Source organism: Crotalus tigris, unplaced genomic scaffold, assembly GCF_016545835.1.
Source record: "Crotalus tigris isolate CLP2741 ecotype Arizona unplaced genomic scaffold, ASM1654583v1 scf7180000018030.5226217, whole genome shotgun sequence".
Taxonomy (NCBI): Eukaryota; Metazoa; Chordata; class Lepidosauria; order Squamata; family Viperidae; genus Crotalus; species Crotalus tigris.
Genome location: NW_024096786.1, coordinates 1,192,973 through 1,219,608, shown reverse-complemented (window position 1 = coordinate 1,219,608; position 26,636 = coordinate 1,192,973). Strand labels below are relative to the sequence as shown.

General features: G+C 38.0%; 1 protein-coding gene across 1 annotated transcript; it reads left to right on the top strand.

Annotated features, from left to right (window-relative positions):
- NMBR (neuromedin B receptor) lies at nucleotides 1-23,155 on the top strand. Its single transcript, XM_039346802.1, has 3 exons — nucleotides 1-587; nucleotides 15,415-15,763; nucleotides 21,621-23,155. The coding sequence occupies exons 1-3, from the start codon at nucleotides 178-180 to the stop codon at nucleotides 22,020-22,022; spliced, it is 1,161 nt and encodes a 386-aa protein (XP_039202736.1). The 5' UTR covers nucleotides 1-177; the 3' UTR covers nucleotides 22,023-23,155.
- Nucleotides 23,156-26,636: the final 3,481 nt, after the last annotated feature.

Here is a 26,636-nt window from a genome sequence, read left to right as displayed (position 1 = left end):
CCAGCGTCTCGCCTCTTCTTCCTTCACCCCATTTCTTCGGAAGCAAAGAGGACATTTGACTCTGATGAGACTTTGTTTCCTTCTTGAGGTCTTTGGGAAGAGAGAGCTTGATTTGGGGGCTCCTAGACCGAAAACTCGGCAGAAGGCCGTCGAGAGAGTCCCCGCTGCCAAGGAGCGATGCCACCGAGGTCAACAGAGTCCACGTGGCTCCACGGGACGGCGGCGGGCAACGACAGCGAGGCGACTGCTCCGGGAACATCATCCCCGCAGGGTGGGGCGGCCTTCGCCATCCGCTGCGTGATCCCCTCGCTCTACCTGCTAATCGTGGCCGTGGGCTTGCTGGGCAACTTCACTTTGCTGAAGATCTTCGCCGCCCGGAGCGCCGCCCGGAGCGTGCCCAACATCTTCATCTCCAGCCTGGCCGCCGGCGACCTGTTGCTGCTGCTCACCTGCGTCCCGGTCGACGCCTCCCGCTTCTTCCTCGAGGATTGGCTCTTCGGCGAGGTGGGCTGCAAGCTGCTGCCGGCCATTCAGCTTACCTCGGTGGGTGTTTCCGTCTTCACTCTCACCGCTCTCAGCGCCGACAGGTGAGTCCAGGAGCGACCGAGGAAAGTCCTCCAGAGACGGGAGGCGGGTGGCGGAAGGCAGCGGATCGGTGGGGGAGAAAACAAACGCCAAGCGCCGGGGGGGGGGGGAGCGCTGCAAGCTTTCCTGCCCACAGGCGATCTCTTGGCTGCCTTCCACGCCCTTAGCGAGGCGCCCACTTTTAACAGAGTCCGCTATAGTTGGGACGCCAATACATTTAAATGAATGAATAACCGACTAACAGAATGAAAAATGTTCCAGCAACAAGCCTTGTTGTTGAAGCTTCTTCTTTTTTTCACACTCTCAGACTTGAGAAGGCTGAAAATGAATCCGTGTCTGCTGGGTTGATTGGACTGGCCCTTCAGGAGTATTTATCTCATCTTATGTAACCTCACCCACAAGTAAATAAGGAGATCCATGCTCTTCCGGGAGTGCATCTATTGATTTTCTCTAACGACTTCAGCTGGAAGCAAATGAGTTCTTTGAATACACAGAAGTATGCTTAGAATTAACCTAAGTAATGTTAACAAGGGAGGTTTTAGGAATTCATAAAAAACCCTGTCCATCAACTGTGATAGATAACAACAGTTTCTATTTAGATGCAGTTTTTCCTTAAATGCTAATTCCGGGGAACAAATAAGAGCATTCTTGGCTTTGTTTTCACTTGAGCAGTTTCCAGAGGCATCTCCTATAGCTGGCCACGTTTGTAGACATATATCTGAATAAGACAAATGATCAGTCTCGTTCAGGAAAAATCTTATGTTCTTCTTAGCAATATTTGGCTCTTTATTAAACTGGGAGATAACTCTTCTACTCTGTTCCTAAGTAAACATAATATAAGCTGAAATTTCCACACAATATTTATGGAACTGAAATGTCAAGCAGCAGAGAACAAAGAACCAAGCAAAGTATGGCTAAAGATTGCCCATTTAGGGATAATTGTTTTACTTTAATACAAAGTTGGAAAAATAGAGGAGAAAATGATCACGATTAACCCAAGCACAAAATTAACATCACGATTAGACGATTCTTACCAAAATCATCAACAAAAGAAGACGTCTTATCCCCTTATGTACAAACTCATATAGTGATGATAAAAGGTGCTGGCATTACTTGTTTCCTTACTGAAATTTGGAAATATTCAGAAAATGTGTGAAGCCACTTTCTTGCATGAACTTCCTGAACCTGCAAGTTAACAGTCTATCTTGAAATGTCTCTAGATAAATATTAACAGGATGTTGGGCTAAAAAAAGTTGCCATCATTACTGGTCCTCTTTTCCCTCCTCAAAGGTAAATCATACAATCATATCTTTATTTTGAGGCTACATAATTTGAAAGCTCCCAAGTTGTTAGACAAGCATTGGACATTGCAACCAACTAAGCCCCAAGCTTTGAGACAGATGTAATATTGGGAAGACATAGGTGCCAACTTACACTCATTCATAAATGCACATGATTTCACCAATAAGAAAAAAAAAATGACAACTTGAATGACACTCAGTAAGTGGCATAGTAGCATTTGTCTTAGGGAGAATTGTTTGCAAAAATCAGGAGTGCTTTTTAATAATGTGATGTTTTGTCCTAGCACTCATTTCTATTTTGTGAGAGATGAAGATTGATGTCATAATTACATCACAGGGTTAAACCAATGCAAGCATGCTGAGAAATAAGTTCAGTAAATTCCTAGTGTACATAAAATCTTACAGAAAATCATATCTCTCTCTTCCTCAGTCTTAGGATGGCCTGTCCTTTGCCAAATTTGCTGTTTGCATGCATGTGCCATATAAGGGATACAATTGTGCCTTTTCTAATAATGATTGTCAGTGATTAATATGCACACTGATATATCTGTGCAACAGCAGATTACAGCATGCAAGTGACTGCAGGCCACTGCTACCTGCTCTGGCACAAATATTTATTTTACCAGAAGAAAAGTGATAATATTGTGTGTGTGTGTGTGTGTGTGTGTGATTTTTAAGATGGATTCAAGAACAAAATGTTCATATGAACTACCCACATCTTTTTCACTTTCTTTTTTTGTCCTAGTTTGATTCAGTTTTGAAGCTGGTGGTCTAAATGGTAATGGAAAAATCCAGCATTTTGAAAGAACACAGCTGAGCAATTTTACTAGTTTGAATATAAAAACATGATGTCTCTTATTGTTTCAAAAATGAACAATTCTTTGACTAAGTCTCCCATCATAGCTTTTGTTGCCCTAGCTAAAAGGATCCTGCTTGATATGTTTTTCATAAAATAATTATTTTAGGTAAGATAGAAAACAAACTTCATGTAAAAGAGAGGGTGTGATAGTAAACTGCATTCAACAGGGGTCAAGCCTAATTAGCTCTAACAGATGGCAACTTCACAGGACCATGTCTGATTCTGCAGTATTTTTTTCAATAGGAGGATCCTATTTGTTGTGTTACATTCAATAGCATCTAAAAAGAAATGGGATATTTTTCACAAAGGTTAATACTCATTAAAATGAGACAGTAAATGGGATAAGAGAGAGTAGATTACTGCATAAAGTAAACAAAGTAAATAAAGGATAATTTAGAATGTAATTTTAAGTAAAAGTTGACCAAACTAAATATGTATGTTGGACCACATTTAATTGAGACATGCTATATGAGTGCTTATGTGAATGAAGAACTGAAAGATTTAGAGCTCTACAAAGAAACCAAATGTCTGTTAAATCAAAATACTTTTAGTTCCATCGTTGGACTTTATCCAGATTAGCTATAGTTATGTATTCCTTATTCAAAGTGATAACATGTTGATACCACTTTCTACAAAATTCCTTTCTGAAAAAGTGCTCTGGAAAAAAATAACGCTTTTGGAAATACTGATAATTGAAAGACAAAGGAAAAGAAGCATCATGTAGCTTGAAAACTGCAGTTTTAGTAAACGATAAATTCCTTCTGACAAAATCATTGGGAAGAGATTTGTTGTTAAAGCCTTACCCAGGATAGCTCTAGAAGAATCTTATAAAATGGGATGTGCTGCAAAATACTCCATTTGATAGCCAGCCAGCTGAGTTTGTCCTCTTCTAGGAGATTCCACTTTGCTTTTGTATTTTTCCAGATTTCAGCGAGCACTCCTTAAGCACTAAGAGTATATATTAAGGAATGTATTAAGTAAGCAGACCTAGGACTAGGTTTAGATTTGCTCCTGAAAGGAACTGAGCCCTCTGATGATTAACAGATGTTAGTGCTTGTCACGTATCATTGTAGATAGTCCCAACTGTGCCTTGTTCCAGTCACAGCATATTGGGCTAATCATGCAGTGTTTCTCAACCTTGACAATTTTAAGGCACGTGGACTTCAACTCCCAGAATTCCACAGCCAGCAATGCTGGCTGTGGAATTCTGGGAGTTGAAGTCCATGTGCCTTAAAATTGTCGAGGTTGAGGAACACAGGGCTAATAGGAGTCTTTCAATGATAAATGCTGAGTGTCAGCACAGAAGCGGATCATGATGTGAACTATGTGAAAGGTGCCTGACTCCATTTTTCAGGTTCTGTTCTTCTGCCAGCAGAGGAATGGCACATAGTTGTGTGTACAACCATCAGGTAAAGGATATGCCACTTTGGTAGGATAAGAAGAATGCAAAGCTCTTGTGTGAGTGTGGGGGAAGGTGAAGAGATTTAAATTTTGATATGAAAGGGAACAACTGGCTGAGGCAGTTCTTTCTGGCTAGTTGGTAAGGATTGACACAACTATTGACCAGAAAGGTCAAATTGGGACTGAATGTTGCAGAGCTTCAAACAAATAAAATATGTCCATTTCTGTTATATTTTGCTATCTTAAAACTTAGATCAGCTTATTCAAGCCCTGCATTGTTTTAAGTGTGAGATAAGGTATGAGACCAAAGTATGACTTTGGTAATGGAATGACTGATCATTTAGAAATGACTTCAGTTTTTGAATGTTTTTTTAAAGGTATGGTTGATTGATTAACAATTCTTGAATTCTCCTTCTTTTTCCTTCTTTCCACAAACATTAGCATCTCTTAGAGTTTACTCCCCTTTAGTCTGGGTGGTGCCATTGTGGTTTCACAGTGATACTTACTTGAATAGATTTGTCATCAATACTTCTAATATGCCAGAGAAGAGAGGTTTGTACCTCAGCCCTAGTCACATATAATTCATATTATCTGTTTTACAAAAGGTGTTTCAGGACATGATATAAAAGGATTGGAAATGGAAATGAAACAGGAAAGCTGTTTCCATATGAAATGATTAACTAAAATATGGAGGTAAAAAAAATATCCCCAGAAAATATTCCTTCTAAAGACTATGATGTTTTGCATATTTAGTTACTTCTTGCATCTGAAAAATGAACTCAGATAAAATATGTACACTTGCAAAACATACAGTGCATATGCTTTATAGCTGTAGCCAGATTAAATTTACTTTTTCTTTAATTTTTTCATCTCTCACTGTATATTCTGATATCTAGAGAGAAACTAGAGAGGATAACCCAAGCAGAGCAAGAGTTTTGTCTGGATAAATAGGAAATCAGCCCTTTCTGTAATCATTTTTATCACTTTTCCATTATTTGTGCTTGTAAGAAAAAACTATGTAGATAAATCTTTTTCACTACTCGCTGTGATTGCCTATCAGGTGTCCATTGATTTCGCTTATCAGAATATCTCTCTCATTTCTTTCATTCATTTTTGATTCACTGAAAATGCTTGCAACTACAACCAACTCTATCAAACTGAAATCTTTTAAATGGTACCCACTAGAGGCACAACTCCAGAGAAATCCTGAAATAGTTCTCAATTTTCTTCATGCAAGCACTATTCCTTGTTGCAGATGGGGGATGTGTTGGTGTTCACAATGCAGTGTTAGTAAGCTTGTAAATGTAGGGATGATGTGTCTTTCATATATTGCTACTCACTCTGCAAATTTGTTTGAATCTGCAATCTAATTCTTAACTTTTTCCATGGGCTGTTTGAAGGAGCATAGAAACAAATGCCAATACTTAATCAAGTAATGCAAAGAAAATGTTCAGGTGGAAGGATTTTAATAGCTTTTACTTAAACAGTGTTTACAATATGGATTTTAGCTCTTGCCTGATTATACATTTCTATGAGATCCGTAAGAATTCAGAAAGTTGTGATGGAGGGAGAGACCATCAGATCAAAAATACATCCTTGATAGCTTTTCCTCTTTGAAAGTACAAAAAGAGAACTACGTTTTCATACATTTGTGATGAGAATTATTTATTGCACTGTTATCCTCTTCTTTATTGAAGATGGACCAGTGCAGGAATAACCTGTTCAGTTCTCATGAACAAGAAGAGTTAGATTAAGCTAAAAAATAGTGACAAACCACTACGTTTAATGTTTAAGCCAGAATTTGAAAACTTTCCTCCCCAGTGACAACCCACATTAGTTTTTCTAAATACATGTGCTCCAGGATTGCTAAACTACAATCCCCATTATCTCCAAATAGTATGGCATTGGAAAAATGTGGTTCAGTCCATCAGGAAAACATCAGAATGGGCTTCCTTTTTGTAATCTGATGCTTATTTGTTAAAACAATAGTAATGGGAACAGTAATAGGTTATTTGGATAGATGATGATAGGATTACATCCCTGGATACCAGCCAGCATTTAGCTTTGAAGACTCAGACAGACCTAATTATAATGGGAGGATAGCTCCTATTAGTGCCAAGACATGTTATGCCTCCCTTGCTAACAGTGTGTGCTGTAGTGTTTAGGAACAAAGCTATTACAGAATTGGGTAGTCCTGCTAGAAATACTTCAAAAGCTCCTCCCAGAGGGGAGCAACAGAAACAGACCAAAAAGTGGTTGTGTGGGGTCTCTAACAATGCTTTGAGCTCTAAGCACATAGCGCTTATAAACAGCATCCTGAATACCAGGAAGAGAGCTTTCTATGATCTTCTTGGCTGTCCTTGCCAATCTCTGTATGGACTTTCTATCTGAGGAACTGCTGCCACCAAATCAGACAGTGATGCAGTTTGTTAAAATGCTCTCAATTGTGCCTTTGTAAAAAGTGGCCAGGACAGAAGGAGAGAGATGTGCTCTCCTCATCCGACGCAGGAAATGAAGATGCTGGTTTGCACATTTCACCAAGGATGATGTGTGGAGAGACCAATTCAGATTGTTAGTTATCTGCACTCCCAGATACTTAACACTGCAGACCACCTCTATAGCTGCATCCTTGATACTGAGTAGAGTATGTATAATATATCATACATAGTTAACATGTGGCTTTCAGTATAAGTTGCATTACTCATTGATGATCCAGGCTCTTTAGACCATTAAAATAAAATCCATTGTTCCAGAATGCCATTCATCCTTGTCTTGCTTCAAGAGAGCAATCCACATACAGCTGTATATATGTCAATAGCCTTGGATGCTCATCAACTGGGTATCTCTCCTGTAAACCAGCAAGAGATTCCAAAACCTGTATTTTGGTTTCTTTTTCAGTGCTCTGCAGCCAACTGCTTGGATTTACTAGGAACTTAGTGTTGCTCAGGGGATTTTCTAATCTAATTACCAGACTTATTGGTTAACAAGGTAGTTAATAAAAGAAACACATTTTCCGCTTCAAATTCCTGAATGTCATTAATCATAGCTGTTTGCAGAAAGCTCAGAGGCACTTGTTCCTTGAAATCAGAAGATGGATAGTTTTCATTACATTTGACAGGATGGAACTAAAAGAATATATATATATATAAATATAGCTATGCGTTTGTGGGGGTCATGCCTCTGTAATGTGGAGCTAGAATGGATATCATTAGGGACCAATTTAAAGATCAGCTGGGCTTAGTCTTTCCTGCAATGCTTTTTTTTTATGTACACTATAGCAGAAATCCCCAACCTTTTGGGCAGCAGGGATTGGTTACGTTGAGGTTTTTCTTCTGCCTGGAGGGGGCATGGTTTCGTGTGCTCCTGCATCTCATGGATGAGGCTTTGCTTGTTTGTGAGGACCAGTTGCTGGCATGCTGCAGCCCGGTACTGGTCCATGGACCAAGGGTTGGGGATCCCTGCACTACAGGAAAATTGGCATGATTGCAAGAAATGGATGTATATCAAATGCAAAGAGAATGAATGTTATCACCCACTTAAGAATATACATTTAGTTTTTGAATCTAATTTAATTTAAAAGACTCAACGCTCACTGAACTTCTTTATTTGCTTTCTCAGTACTAAGACCATTGAATGCAAAAGCGTTCATTTTCAGTTAGAAAAAACTCCAATGGTTACATCTATGGTAAAGTCATATTTTTTAATATTTCTACCTTCAGGATGAGACAGTGTTAAAAATAATGCCTGTGAGGAAATGTTTTTTTGCATATGCTTATAAGTATTATTATTATTATTATTATTATTATTATTATTATTATTATTATTATTATTATTATTATTATTATTATTATCGATCATCGCACAGTCAGCCAGATGTTCAGACTGGATTTGGCATTTTGTCTACCTATCGAGTCCTTACCCAGGACCTGGGATAGGCAGATGTGGATGTTTGATGGTATTACAGATATCGTCGCAGGATGGAAGCAGTTCCTAATAAGGCTGCCTTTTGCAATTGACTAATAGCGAATTTGTCAATGCCAATGGTGTTCAAGTGGTGCTCCAGTTGTTTTGGGATTGCACCCAAGGAGCCTATGACTATTGGTACTACCCTTGCTTGCTTTTGCCACAGTCTTTCTATTTCTATTTGTAGGTCTTTGTATTTTGTTATCTATATTATTATTTATTATTTATTATTATTATTATTATTATTATTTATTATTATTATTATTTATCGATCATCGCACAGTCAGCCAGGATGTTCAGACTGGATTTGGCATTTTGTTCTACCTATCGAGTCCTTACCCAGGACCTGGGATAGGCAGATGTGGATGTTTGATGGTATTACAGATATCGTCGCAGGATGGAAGCAGTTCCTAATAAGGCTGCCTTTTGCAAATTGACTAATAGCGAATTTGTCAATACCAATGGTGGTTCAAGTGGTGCTCCAGTTGTTTTGGGATTGCACCCAAGGAGCCTATGACTATTGGTACTACCCTTGCTTGCTTTTGCCACAGTCTTTCTATTTCTATTTGTAGTCTTTGTATTTTGTTATCTTCTCCAGTTCTTTCTCTCGTCTATTCTGCTGTCTCCAGGCACTGCCACGTCCACTATCCAGACTTTTTTGTCTTTCTTATCGACAATTATTAAGTCTGGGGTGTTATGTTGCAGGTGCTTGTCTGTTTGAATTCTGAAGTCCCAGAGCAGTTTAATTTTATCATTTTCTATGACTTTCTCTATTTTATGATCCCACCAGTTTTTGCTTACAGGCAAATGATATTTTTGCAGATCTTCAATGCACCATTGTTGCTACTTTTTCATGCCGCTGCTTGTAATCAGTTTGTGCAATCTTCTTGCAACAGCTTACCAAGTGGTTCCACTGTTTCTTCAGCTTCTTTGCATAGGCGGCACTTACTGTCTGTTGCTGTCTTCTCAATTTTGACTTTGTATGCATTTGTCCTTAAGGCTTGGTCTTGTGCAGCCAGAATTAGTCCCTCGGTCTCTTTCTTCAATTTTCCTGCTCTTAGCCATTGCCAGGTCTTATTGTTATCTGCTTTCCCAGCTATTTTTTTCATGTATTGGCCATGTAGTGCTTTGTCTTCCCATGCCTCTATTCTGTTCTTCATTTGGTCTTTCTTGTAGGCCAGTTTGGTCTCTCCAGTAGTTAGTAAGCCTTCCTGATATACTAATTTCAGTGCATCTTCATCATTGTTCTTCAGATATTCTTCCAAAGCCATTTTTTCCTCTTCAACCATCTGATGTACTTGTAGCATTCCACGCCCACCTATTTGCCTTGGTAGATAAAGTCTATCAATGTCACTGCGGGATGAAGGGCATGATTCATTGTCATTATTTTTCTGGTCTGCCTATCCCATTGCTTTTAGTTCTGCTTGAGTCCAGTCCACTATTCCCAGCTGTGTACCTAATGACTGGGATTGCCCAGGTGTTGATTGCCTTTATGGTATTTCCATCCATTGAGTTTGGATTTTAAGATCTTCTTCACTCTCTTGATGTATTCACCTCTAATCTTTTTCTTGACTTCAGTGTGCTTGATGTTGTCAGCTTGAAGGATACCCAAGTATTTGTAGTACTCTTCCTCATCCAGACTCTTAATGTTATTTTCGTGGGGCATCTTGATTCCTTCAGTTTTCATTATTTTTCCTTGTTTGATAGTAAGTGTGGCACATTTGTCCAAGCCAAACTCCATTACAATATCTTGGCTATATATACGGACAGTGTTGAGCAGCGATTCTATTTCAGATGATGTTTTTCCATACAGCTTCAGATCATCCATGTAAAGGAGATGGGATAGTCTAGCAGATGTTTTTGATGTTTGATAGCCATGTCCTGAGTTATTCAATATTGTTGACAGAGGAAACAGTGCAATAACAAATAGTAATGGTGATAATGAATCTCTTGAAATATTCCTCTCTTGATATTAACCTCTCCCAGCCTCTCACCATTGATCTGCAACTGTGTCTTCCATTGTACCATCGATCTTTGCACAAATTTTCTGATGTTTCTACTGACTCCTGTTATTTCTAGGCACTTTATTATCCAATCATGTGGCAGAGAGTCAAATGCTTTTTGTAGTCAATCCATGCCACATTCAGGTTGGTCTTCCTTCTCTTGCAGTTTTCCAAGATCATTTTGTCTATTAGGAGTTGATCTTTTGTTCCTCTGCTATTGGGGCGGTTTCCTTTCTGCTCAGGTGGAAAGAGATTGTTTTCAACTAGATGCTGTTGTACTGCATCAGCTACCACACCAGTTAGTAATTTGAAAGTTGTTGGTAAGCAGGTAATTGGCCTGTAGTTACCTGGTGTTGCCCCTTTTGCTGGATTTTTCATTATTAGGTAGGTTTTCCCAGTTGTTAGCCACTTTTCAATTTCTCCTCCTTGTAGTATATTGTTGAACTGTTTGGCAATGAGTGGGTGTATAACAGTTAGATGTTTCAACCAAAACCCATGCAGTTCATCTTCACCTGGTGCTTGACCAATTTTTGATTTTCTTTGCTCTTTTTTCTACCATTTTTGTTGTTATTGCTAGTTCTTTCATTTCAACTTCTGTTTTATTTGCATCCACCTCTTTTAACCAAGCCGCATCCTTGTTGTATTTCTTTGGGTTATCCCATATCTGCTTCCAGAACTGCACTGTTTCTTCCTTGTCAGGTACTGACTGATTCCTTGCAGTTTCTCCATTGATGGATTGGTAGAAACGTTTCTGATTGGATTGAAATTGGAGGTTCTGCCTATAGTTTGCAATTCGAGCTTCATATCTACTGATTTTCCTGGCTATAGCTGTTATTTGTTGCTTTATTATTTCCAGTGCTTCCTTGATCTTCCTTGTTTCTAAGTGGTATTTCTTGATTAGGTATTCTTTGGTCTTCTTGTTCTTCAGCTTCTTTTCTTTCATCTGTTCTAGCTTGCTTGCATGTGATCTTAATTTGCTGATCTTATTTTCTAGTCTAACCTTCCATTTTTCTGGTGCACTGTTTGTTTGTTTTTCTTTTTGTTGATTTTGCCATCCCAGGTATTCTGTTATAACTGCAGCTGTGCTGTACATTAGTTGGTTTGTTTCTTGCAATGAATTGGTGCTTATACTTGATATTGCAGTATTTGCATCTTTTAATGCTTGTGCTAGCTGTTTCTTTGGAACAAGCTTCAATGCAGGTAGCCTTATTCTGTTGTTTTTGTGCTGTTCTAGATGCTCAGTTATTCTTTGTTTCAATTCTTTTATTTCTTTAGTTAGAGGGTTTTGTTCTTCCTGATGTAGAGGTGCCTGATTTCCAAATGAGAACAGTTGTATATCTCTGCTAGATTCCTTCACTGCCAACTCCCCCTGGTTTGCCTCTACATTCTGAATTACTTCTGGTAAAGCTTTGATTTCTTTGCCCTGGGTAAACCTTTGCAGTTCGTCCAATTCTGTTTCTGTGAATATTTTATTTCGTGTTATAAATCGGCGTTGATCTGCTAGTCTCTGTTCTGTTATTTCTGATTCTGGATGTTGTTCTTTCCAGAACTGGTGCATTCGTTTTAGATATCCTCTTCTTGTTGGACTTGATCTGTAGTAACAGATCATTAGTTCTTTGTTTTCCATCACTGTGTATCTGCGACGGGTAAACACCTTTTCTTCCAGTAGTTCTGCAGCTGCTGGCCCTGGTTGCTCAGCCAACAGTCCTTAGTCCTGTAACCCATTTTTCACCAGATATCCAGGAACTCCAATATCTAGTGCGGACCTTGTTAACCCGGGCGACGTCCGAGCCGGTATGGCATTCTGAAATTTACGTCTCACCATATTTTTTATGGGAGAGACACTCTTTGTCTGACTCCTCTGATGATACCTGTCCAGTATGGTTGAACCTCTGGCATAGCTCTCATCTTCCTCAGAGTACACAAGCCCCACAACCACGTCAAGGTAGTGCCTCACTGGGGGATTATTATTATTATTATTATGGATCATCGCACAGTCAGCCAGATGTTCAGACTGGATTTGGCATTTTATCTACCTATTGAGTCCTTACCAAGGACCTGGGATAGGCAGATGTGGATGTTTGATGTTATTACAGATATCGTCTCAGGATGGAAGCAGTTCCTAGTAAGGCTGCCTTTTGCAATTGACTAATGGCGAATTTGTCAATGCCAATGGTGTTCAAGTGGTGCTCCAGTTGTTTTGGGATCGCACCCAAGGCACCTATTACTATTGGTACTACCCTTGCTTGCCTTTGCCACAGTCCTTCTATTTCTGTTTGTAGGTCTTTGTATTTTGTTATCTTCTCCAGTTCTTTCTCGTCTATTCTGCTGTCTCCAGGCACTGCCACGTCCACTATCCAGACTTTTTTGTCTTTCTTATCGACAATTGTTAAGTCTGGGGTGTTATGTTGCAGGTGCTTGTCTGTTTGAATTCTGAAGTCCCAGAGCAGTTTAACTTTGTCATTTTCTATGACTTTCTCTGTTTTATGATCCCACCAGTTCTTGCTTGCAGGCAAATGATGTTTCTTGCAGATCTTCCATTGCACCATTGTTGCTACTTTGTCATGCCGCTGCTTGTAGTCAGTCTGCTTGTTTGTTTATTATTATTATTATTAACAATAACAATATGTAAGAATGAAACCTGGGGAGGATTTTGGTGTAATCCTCAATTCACAGCTAGTTATTTTGTGATCATTCAAACTTACAACAGCATTGAAAAAGTGACTTATGACAGGTTTTCAGTTATGACTGTTGGAGCATCCCCACAGTCACATGATCAGAATTTGAGTGCTTGGCAACTTACATGTATTTATGACAGCTGCACTGTCCCAGGGCCATGTGATCACCATTTGTAACTTTCGCAGTTGGCTTCTGACAAGCAAAGTTAATGGAGGAAGCCAGATGTGCTTAACAACTGCATGATTCACTTAACAACTTCAGTGATTTGCTTAGCCACTGTGGCAAAAAAGGACGTAAAATGGTGTGCAACTCACTTAACAACTGCCTTGCTTAGCAATGGCAATTTTGGGTTCAATTGTGGTCATAAGTCAAGGACTATATTCAAAATCAAAAAAAGTATAAAAAAGCAAGGTACTGTAGTAGAACAAGTTTGCTACATCTGAATAAAAAAAACAGTGAAAAAACCAAAAAAGTAAATTACATCATCGCTTTCCTTTCTATTTGTATCTTCAGTTATAGGCCACCTTTTAGATATTTGAACTTTGCTTCAAACTTTGGTAATTGTTTTTTTTTTACAAATTTTATTAAATGTACATTTTAAAAACAAAAATGGATATGATTCAACTTCCCTGGCTTCAACAGTGCTATTAGTATTACCTTATGTTACAGAAAGAAAAATAAAAACTTAAAATACATTCTATAACAGGACAGAGTATAACAAACTGTGTGTATAACATCTGTAAATTTTTTGATAAACCATCTTTCAATCATCAACGTATTTACATATCATTCAGTTGTGTCCTAATATAAGTACTAATAAAAAGTCCTTATAATGTCAACTCGTCAATTGATAATCATCTCAGCGATCCTCCTTATCTCTAACCAATCGTACAAATTTTTCCAAATTTCATAATACTCTGTTTCAGTTTTATTTTTCATCTCTAGAGTTAACCTGTCCATTTCGGCACAGGATAAAATTTTATTTATTATTTCTTCCTCAGTGGGGGTTTCCTTTCCTTTCCATTTTTGGATGTATGCCAATCTTGCTGCGGTTAAAATATGTAATAGTAAGTAGAAAGATGCTTTGCTAAGTTTATCATTAATAATCCCTAATAAGAATATTTCTGGTTTTAAATCAGTATTTGTAATAGTATTTCTTCTAGCCAATTTTTTATCCAATTCCCAAAATTTTGCACCTTTGAACATTCCCACCACACGTGATAGTAAGTCCCTGGAAGCCTTCTACATTTCCAGCATGTTGGTGAGGTTTTTTTTATCTATTTTTGCTAGCCTTGTAGGGGGAAGGTGCCATCTATAAAACATCTTGTATAAATTTTCTTTGTAGGAGGTGACTAGTGTTAACCTCCTGTTTCTATCCCATAATGATTGCCAATTATCTAGGTCAATACTGTAACCAAAATTTTTACTCCAGATGAACATTGTTTCTTTTAAAACTTTGGTAATTGTTGTTAGTTTCTTTTTGAATCCTAAAAACTACATTCCAGATGTCTAATTTGCCTTGCTTTGTATATAAGGGAACCATTCTTACTTGAATTTATTTTATTTCATTCATTAAATTTCTATTGTACAGGTAGTCCTTTATTTAGGACCATAATAAGGACCAGGAAATTTATCATTAAGTCACACGGTTGTTAAGTAAGACATCATGTTTCTGTGACTTGCCACCTCGTCCCAGTTTCCCAATTGACTTTGCTTGTCAGAAGTTGGCTAAGAAGATCACAAATGGTTTATTTGAGGCAATAAAAGTCTGACAGTTCTTTGCTAGACTCAAGTTGTTCTTAAGATCAAACCTAAGGGCTTCAGAAATTTTCTCTATCCTTCTTCCCAGTTTTGTTTCATTTCAGCTCCAGATAGCTGATCCAATTTTAAGACCTGTTATCCTGGAATTAGTAGCAAAGCATTAACTAAGTTTTTTCCCCCTCCAGATCTAAGAAATGAAAAATGCCTTGTTAGATTAGATTAAACTATGGCTTGTCCACTCCAGTGTTATGTTTGTACTCAGTCATTTGCCTTTGGGCACTTGTAGGCAGGGTTTTGAGAGTGATTGCATTTATCTTTGTCTTGAGGTATAGTTCCTTATTTGTACACTGACATTTTCATTGCTTTAGTAATAGTAGATAGCACAATTAAAAGGAGAAGCCTTTGGACCTTTCTTCATTGTCCGGAAATTATAAAGAATGCCAAAAACTGATCTGATACCTTAAATCAGAAAGGTAGTAAGGTAGTAAGAGATATGAACTGAAAACTATGTTGTATTAGCCCTCAAGTTGTATACAGTAATGTCAACATGTTTTTGAGCTATATTAAAAAGTAGCAGAATACATTATATAAACTCCCCCAGGTCAGAGAAAATTGCATTACATATTTATCTACCCTAATACAAATAAACATTTTATGCTTTACTTTCTTCCTTTCTCTTTCCCTCTCTCACTAAATAAATTATTTCTGTTTAGCCTCTTGAACAAAAGTCAGATAACTCCCAGTAGCATATTTTCTGTCTTAATATTTCCCTCAGAACAGTGGGGCTCTTATTTTCTTTCAACAAAAAAAACCCCAACCTACTATCTGAACAATAACATTCATTTTCCTTTCTACATTTTAGGTACAAGGCCATTGTAAATCCAATGGATATTCAAGTATCCAATGCAGTCCTTTGGACATGTATTAAAGCAATCGGCATCTGGATTATTTCCATCTTGCTGGCAATCCCTGAAGCTGTTTTCTCTGAAGTGGCACACATTATTGATGCAGATAATGTCAGCTTCACAGAATGTATGCGCTATCCCTTGAAGGATGATCTGCACCCAAAGATTCATTCAGTGATGATACTTTTGGTATACCTTCTTATCCCACTCACCATAATTAGTATTTATTACTACCATATTGCAAAGACTTTAATTAAGAGTGCACACAATCTGCCAGGAGAATACAGTGAACAATCTAAAAAACAGGTAAGTTTTCCAGATCCATGGAATCCAGGAGATTTATTTTAAGAAAGTCTATGAGTTAAATAAAATTGTACGTTTAAATGAAATTGTACTGCTTCAGACAGGAAGGAGGTGCAGAAAGTGGTGAGGATGGCAGTTCACTCCCTTCTATATAGGATATAGCATATAAGTGTTGCTTAAGCAGGATCCGCAGGATTGTCTGGGACACTACACATCCTCTTCATGACCTTCTTTTCCTTGCTGCCTTCTGGGAGGAGGCTTCATGGTATCCGAAGCAGAACATCCAGATTCAGTCACAGTTTTGTTCCATACAGTATTAACCTTGTGAACTCTCAAGCTTCCTTTTTCCGCTATGTATTCAAGATGGACAGTGATTAATATTCATATGTATTTATATGTAAGGGTGTAGGTATATACATATGTTGTATAAAGCATGTTTATATGTGTGTTATGTATGTGTATACTTCTGAGAGCAAGCACAGAATTTCATTTTTAATGTGCGCCAGTGTGCCCACAGTAAAAAATGACAGTAAAGGCTATCCTATCCTATCCTATCCTATCCTATCCTATCCTATCCTATCCTATCCTATCTTATCCTATCCTATCCTATCCTATCCTATCCTATCCTATCCTCTTTAGTATACAGGTAGTTCTTGATTTAACAACCAAAACTGGAAGCAGAATTTTTATTGCTAAGCAAGGTGATTGTTAAGTGAATCATGCCTGATTTTACAACCCTTTTAGCCACAGTTGTTTAGCAAATCACTGCATTTGTTAAGTGAACCACATGGAATCCTGTCTCCCTCATTGACTTTGCTTGAAGGAAGTTGGCTGGGAAGGTCATATGGTGATCACATATCCCTGGGACACTGCAACCTTCAAAATGCAGTTGCCAAGCATCCAAATTTTGAAGTGGGAATGAAGTGAGGACTGGTTATAAATGTTTTTTTCAGTGTTGTTGTAATTTTGAATGATCACTAAACAAATGGTTATAAGTTGAGGACTACTTATGCATCAAATGCTTCTGTTTCTCAATTAATATAGCAAATGCCTGTGGTATGGTCTGGATCAAATCCATACTGTGGGAAATAAGGAATTCTTCATTATATAGGAGGCAGGAGATGGATCGGGAAATGTATTTTTCCTGAAATCGGACATGTCTTTTTTTTTTTTAAACCACTCGACACCAATGGATTTTTGAAAAACAAGTAGTAGAAAGAGCTAACTCTTCCATAGCAGAATGGTTCCAAGTGAAATCAAACCACTGTACATTTCAACTTCAGAAAGAAAAGGAAGGTATGAAGTATAAGCTGAGATCTTTCATAGATCAACAGGCAAGGACACTTAATTAAAAAACCCTCTAATATTACCAAGTAATTAACTAATTCTCAGTCCTGTCTCTCCCTTGTCATGAAAAATAGTGTTGCCGACACTACATTTATTTCAGGGTTAAAAAACAAAACTCCACAGGACAGAATTCTGATCACATTTTGCAATTTCATTAGAATGTCCACAGAGCAGATGTTCTACTAGATCCCTGCAGGCTTTTCTTCTGGTTTTAATAGCCTCAAAAATTTGCAGGATCTCTACATGCTGCTGCTCACCCAGGGTGTAAATCAGCTTGCATCAATGTAGATAATTTTCTGCAAAAAACCCGTTTTTAACTGAATACTGATGCATGTCCAGACTTTAAACCTAATACCTGTATCAGAGTTTTGTATGTTTAACTACAGATTAAATGTTAGGCATGAACAATATACAAAATGTCCCAAAAGTTATAGGGCAATGACTGAAATAAACCCTCAGTTACTGCAATTTTATTAACTTTTAAAATTCACCATTTCCTGCTCATACATAGTTATTGATTTTTTTTTTAAAAAAACAATGTTCCTTATTTCTTTTGCTGGTTTGCTGTTAAATTTTAACTGCTGCATTAATTCTGGAATTCTCTGTATATTCCTTTTTTAAAATATCCTTTAATTCTGCTTTTATTATTTTTATTATTTTATTATTATTTTTAGAAATAACTGAAGGCAGCAAACGTATCTAGTACTCTGCCATCCTCTTATATTCCCACCATCAACGACCCTGTGAGATGGGTTGGGGTGTGAGAGAGTACTGGCCCAAGGTCACCCAGCCATCTTTCATGCCAAAGCAGGATTAGAATTCACCGTCTCCTGGTTTCTAGCCAGAATGAGAAAACAGTTGAAATAGCCTTTCAAGCATTACTGGGAATAGATTATAACCCTGTGGTCCACAGATAATTTATGCCCAGCTGTTAAAAGTTTGAGCCTTGAGCAATGGCCCCTATTTCAAGAAAGATTGATTCAGAATAATCTATTTTGGTAATTATAATTGACATATGCTTTATCAAGTGTGAGAGGGATCTCGGAGTCCTAGTGGACAATCACTTAAATTTGAGCCAGCAGTGTACTGCAGCTGCCAAAAAAGCCAACTTAGTGCTAGGCTGCATTAACGGGGAATAGAATCAAGATCATGTAAAGTATTAATACCACTTTACAATGCCTTGGTAAGGCCACACTTGGAATACTGCATCCAGATTTGGTCATCGTGATGTAAAAAAGATATTGAGACTCTAGAAAGTGTACAGAGAAGAGCAACAAAGGTGATTAGGGGACTGGAGGCTAAAACATATGAGGAATGGTTGCTGGAATTGGGTATATCTAGTTTAACGAAGAGAAGGACGAGGGGGGACATGATAGCAGTGTTCCAATATCTCACAGGCTGTCACAAAGGAGAGGGAGTCAAGCTATTTTTCAAAGCACCTGAAGGCAGGACAAGAAGCAATGGATAGAAACTAACCAAAGAGGGAAGCAACCTAGAAATAAGGAGAAACTTCCTGACAGTTAGAACAATTAACCAGTGGAACAACCTGCCTCCAGAAGCGGTGAATGTTCCAACACTGGAAGTTTTTTTTTTTTTTTTATTGAAAGTTTTATAAATTTTACAAAAAGACAAAAACAATACAAAACAAAAGACAACATATACAAAAAAAAACTAAACATTACATATATATATATATATATATAAAAACCCCATCCCCCACCCCTCACAAAAACCCTCCCTTCCCCCCCCTGAGCTTCCCAGAGCAGAATATAGGCTTAATTAAAAATTAAGAAATAAAAATAAAAAATTAAATTAAAAAATTTATATTTATATATATATATATATATATATATATATATATATATAAATAAAACTTATAAAAAAGCTATGTGATACTTTTGTATACCCAATCTAAACTGTATAAATTTTATCCATTTGTCCCAAACAGCAAGGAACTTCTCTTGCGTTTGTTGCTTTAAAAAAGCCGAAATCTTTGCCATTTCCGCCAGATAAGCTACTTTAAGAAACCATTCCTGCAATGTAGGCAAAGATTCCTTCTTCCAATATTGTCCTACTAACAGCCTAGCGGCTGTAATCAAATTTAACATCAATACAACCTCCTTTGTATCACAATCTGTAACAATGCCTAACAAAAATAATTGCGGAGTAAATTTTACCCTCCTTCTAAAAATTCTCTGGATATTCCACCATATTTTGATCCAAAATGCTTTTATCTCTCTGCATGACCACCAAATATGATAATAGGAAGCATCCTTATAACCACATCTCCAACATTTGGGTTGCACGTCAGGGTACATAAGAGACATTTTTTGTGGATCAAGGTGCCATCTATAAAACATTTTATAAAAATTCTCCCTAAGGTTCTGTGCTTGTGTAAATTTGACATTTCTCACCCAAATGGTTTCCCAAATGTCCAATGAGACTGGGACACCAAAATTCTGCGCCCATCTAATCATACAATCTTTAATTAATTCCGTTTCTGAGTCCATTTCAACTAATACTCCATAAATTCTCTTGATATGGGTTTGTCTTTGATCCTTGACTTGCTTAATAAGATTTCCATCTTCTCTAAGAAAACCCAATTTACAATCCACCTTCCATTTATCTACTAGTTGCCTATATTGAAACCAAGAATAAATAATATTTTCTTGCGCTAAATCTTCCCGTAATCTTAACTGCCAGTTTTGCCCATCCCATCTAAGTAACTGACTATAAGACACCATGTCCATTTTTACTCCTCTTTTTATTCCTTCTATCGCATGCCAAGGTATAGCCCATAATGGAACTTTAAAATCACTTTTATAATATTTTCTCCAAATCCTAAGTAAAGAAATTCTTAAAATATGAGATTTAAAGACCCAGTCCATTTTTTTATTAAATATTAAATAGGCATGCCACCCATAAAGTAAATCCCATCCCTCTAAATGAAGTATCTCAGGATTTGTCAAATTTACCCAATCACTGATTAATGTTAAGACCACCGCATCGTAATATAATTTCAAATTTGGTACCTTAAGTCCACCCCTCTCACGGAAGTCTTGCATAATTTTAAACTTAACCCTTGGCTTTTTCCCTGCCCAAATAAATTTATTAAGACCCTTCTGCCACTCACTTAAATTAATCTCATTTTTCAAAATCGGTAACATTTGAAACAAAAAAAGAAACTTGGGTAGAATATTCATTTTTATCACTGCAATTCTTCCCATGAGGGATAATTGCAACTTCTCCCAATTCTTCAAGTCCTTCTGTACCCTGACCCACAACCTTTCATAATTATTTTTAAATAATTTTACATTAGAAACAGACAACATCACCCCCAAATATTTTACCTTGTTAACAATCTCAAAACCCGTCAAGTTAGCCAGAATCTGCTTCTCCTGACTAGACATATTTTTAGGTAAGATTTTAGTCTTATTTACATTAATCTTGAAACCCGAAACCAAACCATAATGATGAATCAACTGTAATAAGTTTACTGCAGAATAATCAGGTTGCGACAAAGTAACAACCAAGTCATCCGCAAAAGCTCTCAACTTATATTCTTTTTTGTTAACTTCTATTCCTTTAATTTCCTGAGACTCTCGAATTTTGATCAATAATATTTCCAGTGTTAAAACAAACAACAATGGCGATAAAGGACACCCCTGTCTAACACTGGAAGTTTTTAAGAAGAAACTGGACAGCCATTTGTCCGAAATGGTATAGGGTTACCTACTTGAGCGGGGGGTTGGACTTGATGACCTCCAAGGTCCCTCCCAACTTTATTTATTATTATTATTATTAATTATTATTATTATTATACCAAGTTATTAGATGAGAAAATGGTTTGCACTACTCTAAATTAATTTTCTCCAATTGATTGCCCTCTTGATATGCTGGGATCATTGCTCCAGAATTCTCCAGATAAACAAAATGCTTAGTGGGAAATTCTGGGAGCCGTAGTCCCAACACAACTGAAGAAAGTTGACCTGCGGTATCTTTCTGATAAAACATATTGTAGGAATGTGAATATGACTGTTAGAATCATTCAGTATAAGATTGTGAATGACATTTCAATCCTTGATAAGACAGACTCAGGAAAAGAATATTCCCTATGCCATCCCTCTTCATTCTGAGTTTTAGTCCATTATGTTTAGTTGTCAATGGTCCTGGTTAATAGCTGGCAAAACTTGCATTTTGTCCTCTCTAGGGAAGCTGGACAAACTGTGAACTTTGTCCCCCCTTTTTTTTCAGATGTCATTGGTAAAATTAAATATGTTATAAGACTTACTGCAATAATATGTTTAGTCTAATTCTGTGTGCATGATGATCTGAGAACATGTGTGGAATAATTGGCATTAAAAGGTTTGATTGGGAGTTAACTTTCCTACTCATCCTTGAACAATGTATTGTGAAAATTGGGGGGGGGGAAGCATATGGTCAAATCAGCTATTTTGTGGAATAGCTCCACTGACTTCAGATTGTTAATTTCTGTGTATTTGTTTCATTCCAGATGGAGACTCGAAAACGCCTGGCCAAGATTGTACTGGTTTTTGTTGGGCTATTTGCTGTTTGCTGGCTGCCAAATCATGTACTATACATGTACCGGACTTTCAATTATCATAAGGTTGACCCATCCCTTGGCCACATGATTATTACCTTGTTGGCTCGAGTGCTGAGCTTCAGCAATTCATGTGTCAACCCATTTGCCCTGTACTTCCTCAGTGAGAATTTTCGGAGACACTTCAATAGCCAACTTTGCTGCTGCAGCGTGCATCCTCAGCCAAGGCCTACTAGCTACCTGAACAATTCTTCAGCCATTCGAATGTCTTCACTGGAGAACCCTGCAAGGCACACTGTTGCTATGACAACCCTGCTGAATGGGCATACCCCTAAACCAGAAATGTCATTGTGATTAACCAGTGCAACATCTGACCTCAAAAAGAGATTATTTTAATTATCTTTCTTGTGGCTGGCCTCAGTTCCTTTAAAAAGCCAATATGTTCTAATCTAAGGAATATCATATTTTGCTCTAGGGATAAGTATTTATTAATCATCTTCCTATCACTGTTGTAAGAAATGAAGGATATCATGCTTTACTTACTCTCAAGTAAAGAAATGCTTCTAAGCTTATTGTCCTAAAAAGTTGAACATAAATGAAGTCTGAAAAGGGCATACATGCTCAGCTGCCGCTTCAAGGGAATTAGTCTCTGCTTATGTCATCTCCGCTGCGCTTAAACAACGGGCCTGCTAAAAAATAAAAATGTTACTTGGCTATTCCCTTTAAAATGATTTTATTTATATTGGATGACACACCTAAAAAAGAAGAGCTTGGGAAAGCACCATCCAACCTGACTGATTAGCTTTTTGCATGACGGCAGTTGGATGAGGGTCAAATGGCACATCAACACATTATGAACTGTACACTTTGAATTAAGTAACACTGAAATGAACAATAATTTCTGCAAACTCTGGGAGATAGTGGAGGACAGGTGAGCCTGGCATGCTGTGATCCATGAGGGCAAACAATTGGACATGACTTTGCCACTGAACAACAACACTGACAAACTGGACAATTGCCCTATAGATTCATCTTTTCTTTTTGCTCTGTACTGCATATTTTCAGCTCTAGGCTATTCAAGTTGACTGACCAGCAGCAAAGAACACAAAACAATGAATCTGTATCTGAACAAGACTTTGTTGACATCAACAGCCTGTTTACAGCCAGGAAAGCTAAGCACAACTTCTGTGAGACATTTCACAGCTTCAGAGTGACAAAGGGAAAAGTGCAAGGCTCATTTGTTTTAAATTCTGATAATTATGCTCATCTTTTAAAGATCTGTATCATATATTCCTGTTGTATGAGGAAGGGAAGCAGTGATAACCTCAGATGCATTAATTCTGCTACCAATGTAAAGTTTTCACTGTTGTCCATGTTTGGATCTTGGAAAACTGGAAAATGAGAAATTGTTTTAGCTGTATATAGAATCTTTGCATTTTTTTTTATAGGAAGCAGATGGAGCCAGGGCACCTGATTGCCAGAGCCAGTTTTCTCCTTCCAAATGGTCCTCTAAATGAGGAAATATAGATGTGCTAAAAGCAGCTTGAAGATAATTCAGAACTAGGAAACTAGTAGAGCAAAACTCTAACTCATTCATTAGTCTTTACCTGATGCTAGAGATGATATCAATGATGGTGAATCTTTTGGGTTAAGTTTGTCAAAAATTCAGAAAATGCCTAACTTGGCTTTACCGGTGTGTCACTCCCAACTCCCAAACAAAAAAACCCCACAATTGTTTACTTTTTTGTTTTTACATGCAGTCTAAAAATGTGTGTGATTCCCCCAAAATTTGCAGCATGCCACTTACTTAGGAGACATGGGGGGCACAGTGGTTAGAATGCAGTATTGCAAACTAATTTTGCCCACAGCCTGGATCTTGATCCTGATGGGGCTCTAGGCTGACTCAGCCTTCCATCCTTCCAAGGTTGGTAAAATGAGGACCCAGATTGTTGAGGACAATATGCTGACTCTACAGTCCATTTAGAGAGGGCTGTAAAGCACTGTGAATCAGTATATAAGTCTAAGTGCTATTGCTATTGCTACCTTCAGGCAGAGTTCTCTTTCTGCTGAGAGGCCTCTATGGACTACCTGAGGCAGCTCCGGGTCACACAGGTCTTCATTTTTGAAGTGGCTTTGGAGAATGGTCTTCTATGGCAGAGGTCCCCAACCTTTTGGGCACCAGGGACCAGTTCTATGGAGGGAGGTTTTTCCATGGACCAGAGGGGGTATGGTTTTGTGTGCTGCCTGCATCCCTTGGATGGGGTTTTCCTTGTTTGTGCGGATTGGTTACTGGCATGCCGGGGCCCGGTACTGGTCCACAGACTGGGGGTTGGGGACCCCTGTTCTATGGCCTCTGAAGCTTCCAAAAACTCTGCAAAAGCATACCCTGCTCTTGCATGCTTTTTTGAGGCTCCAGAGGACATGCCTGAGCATAGTCCTGTTGTACCACTTCTAGGGGGTCCAGAGGCTGCACAAGAGGACACCTCATTCCCACATGCATCCATAGCCTCTGGAAATTGTGTAAGAATAGTTGTTAGGTGTTGGTGAATGGTGGCATGTCACCCAAAACATTTTGGCTTGTCACCTTTGACATTCATGTTATAGGGTGCACCATCACTGAAATAGATCATGATCAGTCATGATCTCTGGCACCTGCAATCATGATCCAGTCACCAAATCCATATGCTGAGCAAGCATATTACAAAGGGAGGATCATGTGAGTCTCCCTGTCCACCCCCCATTCCCCAAACTATGGGAGATTATATTTTTATCTCAGTTACAAGATTACCAGAGTTTGCACCAAACCCCAAGGATGCCAAAATGACAACATGTCTGTGGTGAGGTCATTGTGTAAATCACACAATTACACACTCTCTTCCCAACATCTAATTAAGCACATAAGTGTTATCATTTGCATGAGGACTATATGTGTGCTTTGCCTTTTACCTCCCTTTGTATCGGGTGCAAAATTTCAAGGCCACATGTCAGGGTCCAATTAAACTGATTTACTGCTCACACCTATGCATGATTTAGACCTCTTATGGGACCATAGAGACTCCAGGCCGATTCCTCTTTTAACTCTGTCCCTAGGCCCTGTCAGTCCTTCTTCTACATTCTATATAAGAAAGGAAAGCTTAGCAATAAAAATAGGTGACAAAATTTAATAAACAATTAGAATGATTTAACACTGTGCTATGACTTGACAAGGAAGGATGATCTTGTGGAAAGAAATGAAATTCAGTTTACCATCTTTTATTGTTGCTTTCTGTTCAGCATGCAGAAAAGGCTCATGGCTGTTTATGTGGGTAGAAAAAGAGTACTGTGTTTTTGAAACTTTGGCTCTGCTGCCTTTCTTTTCAGGAGATCAATGGGAGTAAAAGTCAATGTGTTGTGTAGCTTCATAATTTGTGACCTGTCATTGTAAAAATAGTGTCCCATATGGATCAATTTGAATGGATGATCTATAAGTGTTGATATGCAGATTGATGTATGTAATAATCATTAAACATGTTTAAAATAAAATTAGCACGTATGGCTTGTTCTCAGATTGAACAAAATGGTTAAAAAAAATAAATCTCCTCATAAGCTCTGATCCAGAGTGTGTGACTTATACTTAAAGCTACAATCCTTGACAAACTGATCGTACTTCTAAGTAAATATGCATGGGATGGTGCTGTATGTCCTATTTAGAATAATGTGCAAATTTGCTTGTAGCTAGACATCTTTGATATCCACAAGTTTTAGAAGCTTATAATGCTCACCTCAGAAAATAGGCCTGAAGATTCAAACTTCTAACTTTTCCTTCCTTAATTTTCCTCTTTGCTTTTCTTTACTGCTGAGAAAACAGAGTTCTGTAAAATCTGCTTTCTCTCCTCTTTCCCTCTACATCAGAGGTGTCAAACTCACCATGTCACATGACGCGTCACGACGTATCGTGACTTTTTTTGCATTGCTGAAGCTGGGGTGAGCGCGGCCTCCAGATGATGCAACCGACCCATGGGCCGGCAGTTTGACACCCCTGCTCTACATCATACCAAATCAAATCTTCACAGGCCAGTATAAGGAGAGTGGAGTAGAGTCAATTAAAAAGATATACCAGAGGTTTCTTTCTTAAAAAATGAAAAACTAGATGTTACAGTAGAATGTGTGTGTATATATGAAATAGATAGAAAGTTACAAGATTTGACAACAAGAAGACAAGTAGCAGAAACTGTAAGTAGAAATGAAGGACATGTAGATATAATTTTATAGGGGCAAAATGACACATAAGCTCAGGTCAGGTGCAACTCCATAGACAAATGGACACATAGACTAAAAGCAAGGTAGAACTCTAAAAAAAGTAATGGCTTTGTGAAATGTTACTTGCCTATTTCTGGAAATTAATGGCATAAAACATTGTGCTTTGCTATTGTTCAGCTCCCAAATTGGACTGGGACCCTTTTGCTGAAGCGCTTCAATAAAAGTTTTGCAAAAGTCCATCTCTTGTGCCCAACTCTGATTGGCTTCTGTGCCAGGCTGAACCAATTTTGGGACAACAAACTAGATGCTCATTAAGTCTAGTTTATAACAAATTTTAAATACTGTTAGGCTGAATCTGGCAGCTCTGTATGTTGTTATTGGTTGGTATCTAAAAGCAGCAGGAGGGTACAGAATCATCCTGTACATGCTGGGTATTTATGTAGTAATGCTAAGATGAAAATAGAATAAATGCCTCTGTACTATAGGCACTGGAGAAACACATGATCTGTTGTTTCTATGTATCTAGAATAGCCGAGGCATTCTTTCTCCTGATAAGGAATGGTAGTCTTGTACTGTATATAGGAATTCCTGTATTAGCCTTCAAGGGCAATGAGGAGAGGACATAAAATCATGCCAGAGTAATGGCCCTTCAGTGTTTAGGGACTTTAGTTTGGTATGTCATAGGGAAATCAGGATACCTGTTTGATTCATTTGTAATAAAGGTTGGGT